The sequence below is a fragment of the Entelurus aequoreus genome, linkage group LG01 (genome assembly GCF_033978785.1).
Source record: "Entelurus aequoreus isolate RoL-2023_Sb linkage group LG01, RoL_Eaeq_v1.1, whole genome shotgun sequence".
Classification (NCBI taxonomy): Eukaryota; Metazoa; Chordata; class Actinopteri; order Syngnathiformes; family Syngnathidae; genus Entelurus; species Entelurus aequoreus.
The window spans coordinates 96,538,462-96,551,089 of NC_084731.1; the positions used below are offsets into that span (position 1 = coordinate 96,538,462).

The following is a 12,628-nucleotide window of genomic DNA, read 5'->3' on the forward strand; positions in this document are numbered from 1 at the left end:
CTGACGGGAGTGTTGTATCAACTAAAGCCCACACTTAAAGTTTCCACGTGCAAGATTGAATCTATTTAAAAAAGTTATTTAATAAGAAGCCAAAAAGTGCAAAAACAATAATGTTCGTGTTGAAAGAGTTGTGAATGACTGAAATATGAAGTCCGTGCTGCAGTCTGCAGGTGTACCTAATGTTGTGGCCCAGCAGCGGTGCATGGACTTCATTTATATGTAATGATAAGACCATAATAATATTTTTTAATTAAATGTGCTTTTTTGTGTGCTATAGTTTGTATGTGTAAAGTTAAAGTTAAGTTAAAGTACCAATGATTGTCACACACACACTAGGTGTAATGAAATTTGTCCTCTGCATTTGACCCATCCCCTTGCTCACCCCCTGGGAGGTGAGGGGAGCAGTGGGCAGCAGCAGCGCCACGCCCGGGAATAATTTTTGGTGATTTAACCCCCAATTCCAACCCTTGATGCTGAGTGCCAAGCAGGGAAGAATGCTGGTATGAGCTTTTAAACATAACCCGTTAACTGCTGCCAATCAAATGGTGAATAAGATACTCTTTAGGGTTCATATGTTTGTAAATCTGACTGTGATGAAGTCAGTGCCTCACCAGCCATGAACCTCATCGCACGTCACTGCGGTGCGCGGTATAGTTCGGAAAAGTATGTATGCAGGGGTTCAGTGGCAAACTTCCAGATGTGCCTTTACGTGGACTGATCGAAAACCTGATCCTTACACCATCAGGTGGGATCTTGCATCGACCTCGAGAGTAAGTATGTTCAGGGTCAGGATTCTTGGTGGTTGGTACCAAGAATTGAAATACAAATTAATATACAACCCTTATTTAATTAAATGTTTTTTTCAGCATTTTTGTTGGTTATAGTGCTCGTACAAAATAAACGTACAATGAAAACATTATGGACTGTTCATGTCTATGTAAGTGGTTAAACTGCAGGGGATCAATCAAATTATTCCCCCACTCTGTATTTCTGTGTGCAGGCAGAATGTTATCAGACTCACCATAAACCTCCACAGAACAGATAGTATTGATTTCCCCTGCATCACATGTGTAGACACCAGCATCCGCCACAGAGCACTGTAGAATATGACAGAACTTCTTCCTCCCCATGGAGTAGATCCGGCAGTTCGTACCTGGCTTTAGTTCGGTCCCACTCTTGATTTTACGTCGAAGATGGACAAAGTTATTTATGTTTTTGACGAATACAACGATTCTGTGTTGTAAATGATCTACTGGTTTTACCTTGAACCATCTGACGTCAATATTATGTCGAGAGAATTCACATTCCAGAAGGGCAGGACATTCTTCCTCGACACGGACATCAGTCAGAGCTCTCAAAATGGTCACTGGAGTCTCTGTTAATTGAATTAACAGGTAATTTATATTGGAAATAGTTGTCAATAGTACTACAGAAAGCCCTTTTGTTACCTTTGACTGTTAGCCTGGCAGTGGTCCGCACCCCTTCGGCAGAGAAGACAATGGTACCAGTGTCCTCCAGAGTGAGGTTAGAAAGGGTGAGGCTATGAACTTGCCCATTGGAGCTCACTCTTAACTGGTTGTTTGATTTCACTCTAATACCACCCTTTTGCCATATGCCCTCAACGTCACTGTGGGACAACTCCACCTCGAAAGACGCTGTCTCGTGTTCAAAGGTTTCCTGATCAGTCAGGCCTTTACGGGTGGAGATTTTGCGGGCTGCATTAAACGAGAAAGGGTACGGTTAGAAACTTTTAAAATAAAGTATTCCCGTTCATCTGAACGCAAACAACATATCTTAATTTTCACCACTTACGCTCTACATTTAGCTTGACCAGGGTCCTGTCGTGCAGAGTCTCGCAGCGGTAGGTTCCGTGGTCCGACAGATTTAAATTGTGAATGGTCAGACTACGTTTACAGCCATCTTGGGTGAGTGTATAACGGGGCCCAGGCTGGATGACCACCCCTTGCCTCATCCATTGCACCTCACCTATCTCAAGACTGATCACTGTCTCCAGGGTGGCATCATCAAACTCTTCTGCCATGACAGCGTCCATTTTCTTTGTAAACATAACCTGAGCCTCTAAACATGAAGAAGATTAGGTATATCAAGGTCATTGATTGGTGTATTGATGTACAATAAGTAATACTGTTGTTGATTAGATTTACCTTGGACTCTGAGGTTTGCTTGGCTTGTTGTTCCTTCAGCTTCAGCTGTGATTTTAGAACAGTCCAGCATCCGGCACATCCTGATCAGTAAGGTGTGGCACAAACCATTTTTTGTCACCTGAAAACGGTCACCGTGGCTGATCACCTCGTTATCCATGAACCAGACCAGCTGTACATCCTCAGGCGAAACCACACACTTGAAGGTAGCATCTTCTCCTTCAAGAACAGTTGTGTTGTGGAGCTCAGTAAGGAACTCCACCACTCGGGGCACTGGTGTGACAAAATGACGTGAATTAATATCATACTAAATGTAAGATATACCTGAAAAAATGTATTCTTGCTTACTGTGTACTGCAAGCATCGCTGCCGTTCTGTCATCTCTGGACTCGCAGGCGTATTCCCCAGAATCTTCTCTTGTCAAACGATGGATGGTCAAACTTCGCTCAACTCCATCTGCTCGAATGGAGAACCTTCGATTCGGAGCAACCTCAACACCATTCTTCAACCACTGCACATCCGCTTTTGGCTTGCACACTTCACAGCGAAAGGTCACCATTCCGTCGGCGTGAGCTACGGTGTCTTCAATGGGCCTTAAAAATTTGATTCTCATTTCTGCAAAGCATAGATTAAAAAGAAGTGTTTGCATGCTTCTATAATATGAAATCATGTCTGATGTCAAAAAAGAGTCATACCTTTTACCAGCAGGCTGAAATGAATTTGGTCAGTGCTGACATCACAGGTGTACTCTCCAGCATCCGAGCGCCTCAAAGGTGCAATGGTGAGGGTACGCTTATGTCCTTCAGTGAGTACCTGGAAACGCTCACCTTCAACTGGTGTCCAGTCTTTGAGCCAGCGTACCAGAGCATGCTCCTTGGACACGCAGCTCGCCAAGGTCACACTTTCTGCCTCATAACTAGTCACAACAATGTCATCTTCCTTATTTATGAACCTCACCGGAGGTTCTTTGGGAACATCAGAAAAATAAGTTAGATTCACTCAATGTCCGACATTGGTCAAAGTACTTGGAAAGATGGTTTTACCTTGAATCCTTACAATACTGATCATCTTATCATCCACGGCATCACAGAGGTACTTTCCAGAATCCGAAGATTGAACGTTAGAGATGATGATTTTCCTTAAAGTACCATTGCATTCAATATAGGTACGAGAGTCATTGACCAGCAGTCTGTGATTGCAGTACCACTGAACACAAGCATTTGCACGGGACACCTCACAAGCCAGGATCAAGTCATCACCTGCTGTCATTTCCTGGTAGCCTGCATCTTTTGAGCTGCCCAAAATGGCTACTGGAGGTTCTGAGAAATAGAGCAGTTTCGAAGAGTTATTTTTTCAATTTTGTCAGTCAGTCCATTAAATATACCTTGCACTGTAACCAGAAAGCTAATGTTGTCATCTCCAGCATCCATAAAGTATTCTCCTGAGTCTCCAAGCTCAGCATTGAGGATGACGAGTGAGCGGAAAGCGCCTTCCTCTTCCTCACAGAATCTTCCATCACCCTCAATACGACTGCCATCCTTGTACCATTTGGTTTTGGCATCGGTACTGGAGAGCTCACATTCTAACACGATGTCATCAGAACTCAGTACTTTGAGGTTTGTGTCGATGTCAGATTTCCTTAAAATTTTCACTGGGGGCTCTGAAGTTGTAGAAAACAATACATTAATTGCAGGAATCTTAACCCTTGTGTGGTGTTCGGGTCTGTGGGACCCGTTTTCATTTTTTTATTAAAAGAAAAATGATACAATTAATTCATTTTTCAAACTGAGACTCACTGACTTTGGTTCAGTTTCTGTGAAGAACATATATCAGAATACATATTTAATGACCACACACCATACACCCCCCCTACACGTTTCTATTACATATAAGATGTCCGGGTCCACTGGACCCGGGGCTAATAGAAGTGTGGAAATGTATGTTCTGTGTACCACACACACACACACACACACACACACACACACACACACACACACACACACACACACACACACACACACACACACACACACACACACACACACACACACACACACACACACACACACACACACACACACACACACACACACACACACACACACACACACACACACACACCAGGCCTAGACAGGAGGAGGACAGAGTGTAGGTACACAGAACATCAGAGGGTCAAATGTGCGAGAAAATGAGAGCAGACAGTGTTGACAAACAATGTTGCAACCTTGTGTGGGAACCGCAGGTGCAGAAACTGGACCCGGACATCTTATATGTAATAGAAATGTGTAGGGGGGTGTATGGTGTGTGGTCATTAAATATGTATTCTGATATATGTTTTTCACAGAAAATGAGCCAAAGTCAGTGAGTCTCAGTTTGAAAAATTAATTAATTGTATCATTTTTCTTTTAATAAAAAAATGAAAACGGGTCCCACAGACCCGAACACCACACAAGGGTTAAACAACTTTTACACTTACGTGTGGCTTGTTTGGTGGCCTTACCTGAAATTTGGACCTGAAAGTCAAGTCTGTCGTTTACAGCATCACAGCTGTATGTGCCAGAATCCTCCACAGAAGGAGAGTGGATTGTTAAACGACGGATTAAACCATTCTCTGTCATGGTTGCAGAGCTGCTCTCTTTTATTGTTTGCCCATTTAGGAGCCACTTCACACCTGCATTTGGGCGTGACACCTGGACCTCCAACACGATTGGCTTCCCTGCAAAACTCTCCAGTTCCTTAAGTGTGTTTTCAAGACATGAAAGTGCCACTGGTTGCTCTAAATAAACAGAGAATTACTGTTATTTATTGGGCGTCTTTGTGGGAAACATCTCTCCTGGTTCTGACCTTTAATAGTCACCATGAAGGTAACGGAGTCATCTTCAGTGTCACACAAATACTCTCCTGCGTCCTTTACAGAGGCCAAAGGGATAACCAGCTGACGTTTTGCACCATCTACCTCTAGAATGAGGTTTTGACCCTCCTCTACTTCCAGGCCATCTTTGTACCATGTGACATGAGCTTCTGGACTTGAGATCTCACATCTGAGCTGTAGCTTTGTGGAAGCCGATTGAGTAAGTTCAAGCACCGACTCAGTGGGGGAAATGATCTGTACAGGGGGTTCTGGCACATAAGGAATACATATTCACATGCGGCCTGCTGGTTACAAATTTGTGAGTATTGGGGAATCGAATTTCTGTTTTCACCTGTGACAGTTAGTTGGAAAAATACAGAGTCCCCATTTGTCTCGCAGATGTACTCCCCCCCATCCTCCACTGTGCTGTTGAGAATGGTCAACATCCTATAGGGACCTTCTTTTAACAAATGGATATTACTGCCCTCCTCCACCTCCTCGCCATTTTTGAACCACTGCACCTTTCCGCCAGAACGAGACAACTCGCACTGCAGTTCAATGTCCTCAGAAATGTAACGCTCCATCACGACATCGTCTTTAGGATTTACGATCATCACTGGGGGCTCTGCAAAGGAAATACAGAATTTTGTTTTAAACATGAACATTTACTGTTGTTACTTGTCCCCTGCAACCTACCTTTAACATCGACAGTGAAGTCCATGCTGTTGTTTCCTGCTTGGCAGGTGTAGCTGCCTGCATCTGAGGTTTCGGCTGAGCGGATGATCAGCCTCCTCAGTGTTCCCTCTGCCTGCAGAGTGATGTTGTCACTGGCTTCAATTTCACGACCATCCTTAAACCTGGACAAGCCCAATCAAAAAATAGATGTGAAGTATGCAAAAAGCAGCATCTGTCTTGTTTGGGTTGCAACATTGAACACATCGCATGATGGAGTAATTACTCATGCCCATTCTAATGGGTCTTCTCACCACACAACTTCAGCATCGTCTCTGGAGACGTGGCAGAGGAGCACCACCGGGTCTAGCTCCATACTGCTCTTAAGGAGCTCCTCTTCAGGAGCTTGACTGAACTCCACTGTAGGACCTGGAGAATGAAGAGAAATTAGATAAAAGGGCAGATTTTGTTCCAAGGCAAACGAAGACAAGGCCAACAATAAGACAAGTCTGGCGTATAAAATATGATCATATTATAATTGTAGTATTTAGAGTGATGTCAAACAATTTATTTTGTAAATCAGATTTATCACACTTTTGAATTTTGATTAATCATAGGAAATGTAATGTGTTTCCCAATTTAGATTGACTTTAAGAAATAATATTTTGACACAAACGCAATAATATTGTCAGAATGTCATATGCAATTGTATTAAAAAAAAATGCCTTACTTGAAAGCTCATAATGTATTTGCTCAAAACTTGGTAACAGTTTTATATTAAAGGCCTACTGAAATGAAATGTTCTTATTTAAACGGGGATAGCAGATCCATTCTATGTGTCGTACTTGATCATTTTGCGATATTGCCATATTTTTGCTGAGAGGATTCAGTAGAGAACATTGACAATAAAGTTCGCAACTTTTGGTCGCTGATAAAAAAAAAAAGCCTTGCCTGTACCGGAAGTAGCGTGACGTCGCAGGTTGAAGGGCTCCTCACATTTCCCCATTGTTTACACCGGCAGCGAGAGCGATTCGGACCGAGAAAGCGACGATTACCCCATTAATTTGAGCGAGGATGAAAGATTCGTGGATGAGGAACGTGAGAGTGAAGGATTAGAGTGCAGTGCAGGACGTATCTTTTTTCGCTCTGACCGTAACTTAGGTACAAGGGCTCATTGGATTCCACACTTTCTCCTTTTTCTATTGTGTATTTCAAACCACCTCGGATACTATATCCTCTTGAAAATGAGAGTCGAGAACGCGAAATGGACATTCACAGTGACTTTTATCTCCACGACTATACATCGGCGGAGCACTTTAGCTACGGAGCTAACGTGATAGCATCATGCTTAACTGCATATAGAAACAGATGAAATAAGCCCCTGACTGGAAGGATAGACAGAAAATCAACAATACTATTAAACCATGGACCTGTAACCACACGGTTAATGCTGTACCGCCTGGCGATGACAGAGCTATGCTAAAAACATTAGCTCTCCACCTACGCCAGCTCGCATCTGCTCATCAACACCCGTGCTCACCTGCGTTCCAGCGATCGACGGCGCGACGAAGGACTTCACCCGATCATCGATGCAGTCGGCGGCTTGCGTCGGATAGCGCGTATGCTATCCAACTCAAAGTCCTCCTGGTTGTGTTGCTGCAGCCAGCCGCTAATACACCGATCCCACCTACAACGTTCTTCTTTGCAGTCTTCATTGTTCATTAAACAAATTGCAAAAGATTCACCAACACAGATGTCCACAATACTGTGGAATTATGCGATGAAAACAGAGCTGTTTGTATTGGATTCAATGGTGTCCGAATACTTCCGTTTCAACGATTGACGTCACGCGCATACGTCATCATACATAGACGTTTTCAACCGGAAGTTTCGCAGGAAATTTAAAATGTCACTTTATAAGTTAACCCGGCCGTATTGGCATGTGTTGCAGTGTTAAGATTTCATCATTGATATATAAACTATCAGACTGCGTGGTCGGTAGTAGGGGGTTTCAGTAGGCCTTTATATTAGGGGGTCATGGACCGCCAAAATAAATGATGTAAATAATGTGCGTTTTTATGTGATTAATTTACATTTTTTTTACATTTACCAATTTCAAATAGGCATCATTAAAAATGTGTTGAAGAAACTAAGATTTGAGACCTAATGACTGTCTTAGGCACGTGTTCGCAAGGAGCTTTGCATTAATTGATAATTTAACAGAACCTGTACATCTGTACTTTTTGTATGTATTACAAATTTCTGGCACTTTTCAATTTGTGTTCCAGTTGGTCTGACCTAAAACTATTTCAATATCACATTTCTCGATTGAATAAAAAATACTCTATTATGTAAGGAAAACGTATCCGAACAGTGAGGATACTCAGGGAAAACAAAAAGAAAACTGAGCAAAAAAAGGCAAAAATCACAAAAACAGTGACGGTGACATGCAACAATGACATGTTAGTAAGGTAATCTCCATCAACTATTTCATATATTGTACGATATACACTATAGAAGCTATAGTATTTGTTCAGATACATTACCTGCAACCTCAACAGTGAATGAAATGACATTGCCTGATGTCTGGCACGTGTAAACTCCAGTGTCCTGCTTCTCAGCTGAGTGAATCACAATTCTCCTCATGTTCCCATCTGATTGGGTCTTCAGGCGGTCACTCGCCTGCAGCTCCTCTCCATCTTTAAACCAGCTTACTTTAGCTGAGGGACAGGAGACTTCGCAGTAGAGCACAATCACGTCACCGGTCTCCACCTTCTTGCTCATGTCAGATTCCAAAAGAGGGCCGAACTTCACCACAGCGGCTGCAAAGACACGGGCACAGACTCAAAACGATGACCTCTTCAAAGACTCAATTTGACAATCCCAAAAGACTTCTTAACGTACGTTTTACTTTGAGAATGGCGGAATCTCGCACCCCGTTGGCGATGAATGTGATTTCTGTCTCATCCTCGGTAGAGACAGTTTCATGGATAACTAATGTATGCTGTGTTTTGGACTGTTTTATTGAGTACCGTCCACCGTTTTGCAGCTGGGCACTGTTCAAAAACCAGGAACCAGCCATTGGGATTGAGAGCCCGATGGAAAAGACAGCATCCTGTCCCTCTGTGACCTCGAGGCCCTGAAGCTGACTATAAATCTTTGGTCCTGGAACTAAACAAAGGAAGAAACGTCTTTGTAATTTTGTGCCATCCAGAGACTACATTTGAACCTACCAAGATGTACAACTTTTGGAAACTCCACATGGCCACTGCGGCCATACTTGTTGATGCAACAGACCCTGAAACGGTAGTCTCCCTCCTGCGGTACACCATTGCCGCAGACCTCAGTTGAGGTGGCAGTCCCAGAGGTGAAGCACTTCTGCCACTCCTGTGAGCCCACTTCTTGTCTCTCCACCACACAAATGGAGCGAGTCGTTGTCTGGCTGTTTGGCGCAGGAACCCAGGAGAGCAGGGCTCCGTTTGGACCATCCACATCCATTTTGACTCCAACAGGACAGATCGGTGGGCAGTGTCTTGTGGCTTCAAGAAAAGCACAGATAATCTAAACAAAAATACATGTGTTCTTTTCGGTTAAAATACAAGCATGTTTTTAAAATGTGTGAGCTGTAAACTCATTAGCTGTGATCTTAACACCTTGAAAACATGTAACTAAACCTGAAAAGATGTAATGCTAGTATACCTCTGACTTTGAGGCGCGACGAAGTCTTGGATCTCCCCGTGATAAAAGTCACCACCCCAGAGTCTTGGTGGGCCACATTGACAAAGACCAGAATGTGCGTTTTTCCAAAAGACTTGAGGATTGCCTGATGTGTTTCATACATTTTTTGACCGTCTTTGAACCAGTGGACCTCCATGTCATCGTCCTCCACTTCCACACAAAATGTGGCATTCTCGCCCTCCAACACCTCCACCTTTCGTGGAAGTTTACGCACTATTTTACCTGTAGGAGGAAGAGTTATAATGACTTATCGTTAACACTCTGTATGATGCAAATGAAGATGAAAGATGACTAGATTGAGAGTGCATAGTACCTTTGACCAACAGCTCTGCTATGCTCTTAGCCCCATCTGGCATCTCGCAGAGATACACTCCATCATCGTCCATTCCCACATCTTGGATGGTGAGTTTCCGCCTGGTACCTTGCTGCTCGATCCCATATTTGCTACCAGGCATGAGCCTGTGGTCCTCCAGATACCAGGTGATTGGAACAGAGTCATCGGGAACCTCACATTCCAGTACAGCAACGTCCCTCTCCCTTGCTTCCACATCTTTTAACGGACGCCTGAATCGTACATGAGAGCCTGAAGAGAAAAAATAATCCTAATTGTAAAGGTCACATGTGGAAGGTAACCTTTCAAAAATGAATATGAATATAAGGGAAAAGTGCAATTGGCCATCTTCAGTTTATATGTTTGTCAATTATTCTAATTCCGAAAAAAAGGAGCTTTCCCCCAAATGCAAAAGAATGTGCGAATATACTAGTTGTCTAGCTGTATGTGTGAGTCCTGTGGTGGTGTACTGCCTCTCACTCTAAGTCAGCTGGGATAGGCTCCTGCACAGGAGAAGTAATAAAGAAGATGGAAATATGGAAAATCCAGAGAATACAATAAAGGACAGAAGTACTGCAAGCTTATGTTGGTTGTATCTCACCTTTGACAGACAGATGAACAGCACTGAGAGTATCTCCAAGGGCGTTGGATGCTGCACACACGTACAGCCCTGTGTCCTGAACTTTACAGTACAGAACCTTTAGGGTGTAATAGCCTTCTCGGTCCTCGAATATGAGATGGCGTCTGCCGGGCTCTAGGATAACCTCATCTTTCTTCCAGATTATTTCTGGCTTTGGTTTTCCTGTGACAGAGCAGCGGAACTTGGCATGTTTTCCCTCTGCCACCACAAACTTCTTGACTTTAGATGCACTGACTGATGACTCTTCCTTGAGCCTCGACAAACTAAGCTTGCCTCTGACCTTTGGCTGACTGGTTAATTTTCTGTCCTCTCGCTCTGGCATAGGCTCAACAAGGAGGACTGCCCCAGCCAGGGCCTCGCCATCGCAGTTGATTGCCTTGCAGGTGTAGACTCCTTTGTCAGGCATACGCGTTCGATTGATCTTAAGCTGGAACCATCCACCGTCTTGACTGCTAACAGTGAAGTGGGAGCTCTCGAAAATGTCGTTCAGTTTCTTGCCATCTTTTTCCCACACCACCTCTGGCACTGGCTTCCCCCAGACCTTACAAGAGAAGGCAGCGTCTTCTCCTCTGTACACTCGCAATGACAAGGGCTTGATAAGAAACCTTGGTTTGTCATCAGACGTGAAGTCATCCTCCTGGTCAAGCAAGTGACCTCCCTTCTTATTTCTGTGGTCACCATTTTGGATTGTGCTGTGCCCATTTACATGCCCATTTTCTGCCACTACACCATTCATATCTACTTGCTGATCATTTACCTCCACCTTGAGGGAAGCTTTGGCATACGTTTCCCCAACACTGTTTCTAGCTTTGCAGATGTACTGACCAGCATCTTCCAAAGTCACCTCGCTGATGCCCAACAGGTAGAACTTTCCTTCCTCTGAGATCTTATACCGTCCATCGGTCACAATCTGGACATTGTTATGCTCCCAAATCACGTCAGGGCGAGGGTCCCCGCCAATGTGGCACCTGAGAGTGGCGTCTTTTCCGCACTGTGCCACCACAGGGCGCGAGTAGCCCAAAACACGAGGGGCACCTCCAAAAATGTCCATGATGTCACTCTTTTGTTGTGGAATGAGGAAGTTGGACCTAAAGGCAAATACAAACATGAAGGAGTTTGATATTCTTATTCAAACCCAGTCTCCTTTACAGTTATGGTCTGGCCAACAGGCAGCCACAGACAAATGGATGTAACACAATACGTTGAAAACAGGTTAATAGTGGCTAAAGCTCATCAGTTACAGGTGCAGCAATCAGAACTGTTGCAGAGATTTCTCAGAACAAGAGAGTGTAACACACTAACTACATTTTAGCTTCTCTTGGAGTTGTGATTTTAGCTTCTCTTGGAGTTGTCACCAATCACTTCTCTTGGAGTTGTGACCAATCACTTCTCTTGGAGTTGTGACCAATCACTTCTCTTGGAGTTGTGACCAATCACTGGAACCAGCAATTAGGAATGGAAGGATTGGCGCAAGCTTTTCAGATATGTTCTGTTTTGGTTAATTAATTACATTTTGGTTTTAAATTTTGTTTGAAACCTGTCTTCAAATACCAAATGGGCTCTACAACTTAGTAAAGAAAAAGACCTACGGTATATCTAAAAAAAGGCATGGTCAAACAGGTCATGTGTCAGGCAAAACACTTTAGTGGCTAAGACCAAACTCTTTTGAATACCTGTAACCACAATTAGATTGTTGCTGTACATAACATTAACAATTAGGATTCTATTAGTTAACTTACCTTTTTTAATGTTGCCTTGAAAGCACACCTGCTCTGCCTTCTCAGCCTGGCAGCATACTGTATCTGCCCACCAAGATCACGTCTCTTTTGCTTGGTTGTTCTTCTCTGCTGCTTTTGAACGGTGATGTTATTCAATAGTCAGCCACTATGTCCTGCTTGTATCCCCGTGCTTTGGCGAGTAAAAGGACCACAGTCTGTGCGTCATACACCGGCATTGTACGGCATCCCGGGAGTGAGAGAGAGGTGCATTACGGAGGAAGGGCGCTGATGGTGTTAGGGCTTTTGCAGCTGCTCCCACTAGGCTGCCCCAACACCCCCCAAACCTAAAAATACCATCCTCTTCCATGACAGATAAGTCAGGCCTTCCACTACCACTAAAGATAGAGAGAAGGGTGAGATAGCGAGACATACCCTGACTTCACCCACATGGGAGGAGGAAGGACAACACAGTTGGTGGAGCTCTTAGGATCATGTTGCTGCATGAACACAAGCTAA

The 12,628-nt window shown here is 43.8% G+C and overlaps 1 protein-coding gene across 1 annotated transcript in view; it reads right to left on the reverse strand.

Moving 5' to 3' along the window:
• Positions 1 to 12,199, reverse strand: part of obsl1a (obscurin like cytoskeletal adaptor 1a) — a 36,498-nt gene extending 24,299 nt beyond the window's left edge. Inside the window, exons 1-21 of the mRNA XM_062062898.1 lie at positions 12,134 to 12,199; positions 10,356 to 11,482; positions 9,737 to 10,006; positions 9,385 to 9,645; positions 8,919 to 9,224; positions 8,590 to 8,856; positions 8,232 to 8,507; positions 6,000 to 6,114; positions 5,710 to 5,870; positions 5,366 to 5,638; positions 5,007 to 5,282; positions 4,663 to 4,938; positions 3,547 to 3,822; positions 3,206 to 3,481; positions 2,858 to 3,127; positions 2,511 to 2,777; positions 2,166 to 2,435; positions 1,813 to 2,079; positions 1,449 to 1,715; positions 1,263 to 1,375; positions 1,022 to 1,175 (exon numbers count right to left, since the gene is read on the reverse strand). Of these exons, the coding sequence (XP_061918882.1) occupies positions 1,022 to 1,175; positions 1,263 to 1,375; positions 1,449 to 1,715; positions 1,813 to 2,079; positions 2,166 to 2,435; positions 2,511 to 2,777; positions 2,858 to 3,127; positions 3,206 to 3,481; positions 3,547 to 3,822; positions 4,663 to 4,938; positions 5,007 to 5,282; positions 5,366 to 5,638; positions 5,710 to 5,870; positions 6,000 to 6,114; positions 8,232 to 8,507; positions 8,590 to 8,856; positions 8,919 to 9,224; positions 9,385 to 9,645; positions 9,737 to 10,006; positions 10,356 to 11,445 (5,731 nt within the window). The 5' untranslated portion in view covers positions 11,446 to 11,482; positions 12,134 to 12,199. The remainder of the gene's footprint in view (positions 1 to 1,021; positions 1,176 to 1,262; positions 1,376 to 1,448; positions 1,716 to 1,812; positions 2,080 to 2,165; positions 2,436 to 2,510; positions 2,778 to 2,857; positions 3,128 to 3,205; positions 3,482 to 3,546; positions 3,823 to 4,662; positions 4,939 to 5,006; positions 5,283 to 5,365; positions 5,639 to 5,709; positions 5,871 to 5,999; positions 6,115 to 8,231; positions 8,508 to 8,589; positions 8,857 to 8,918; positions 9,225 to 9,384; positions 9,646 to 9,736; positions 10,007 to 10,355; positions 11,483 to 12,133) is intronic.
• Positions 12,200 to 12,628: the final 429 nt, after the last annotated feature.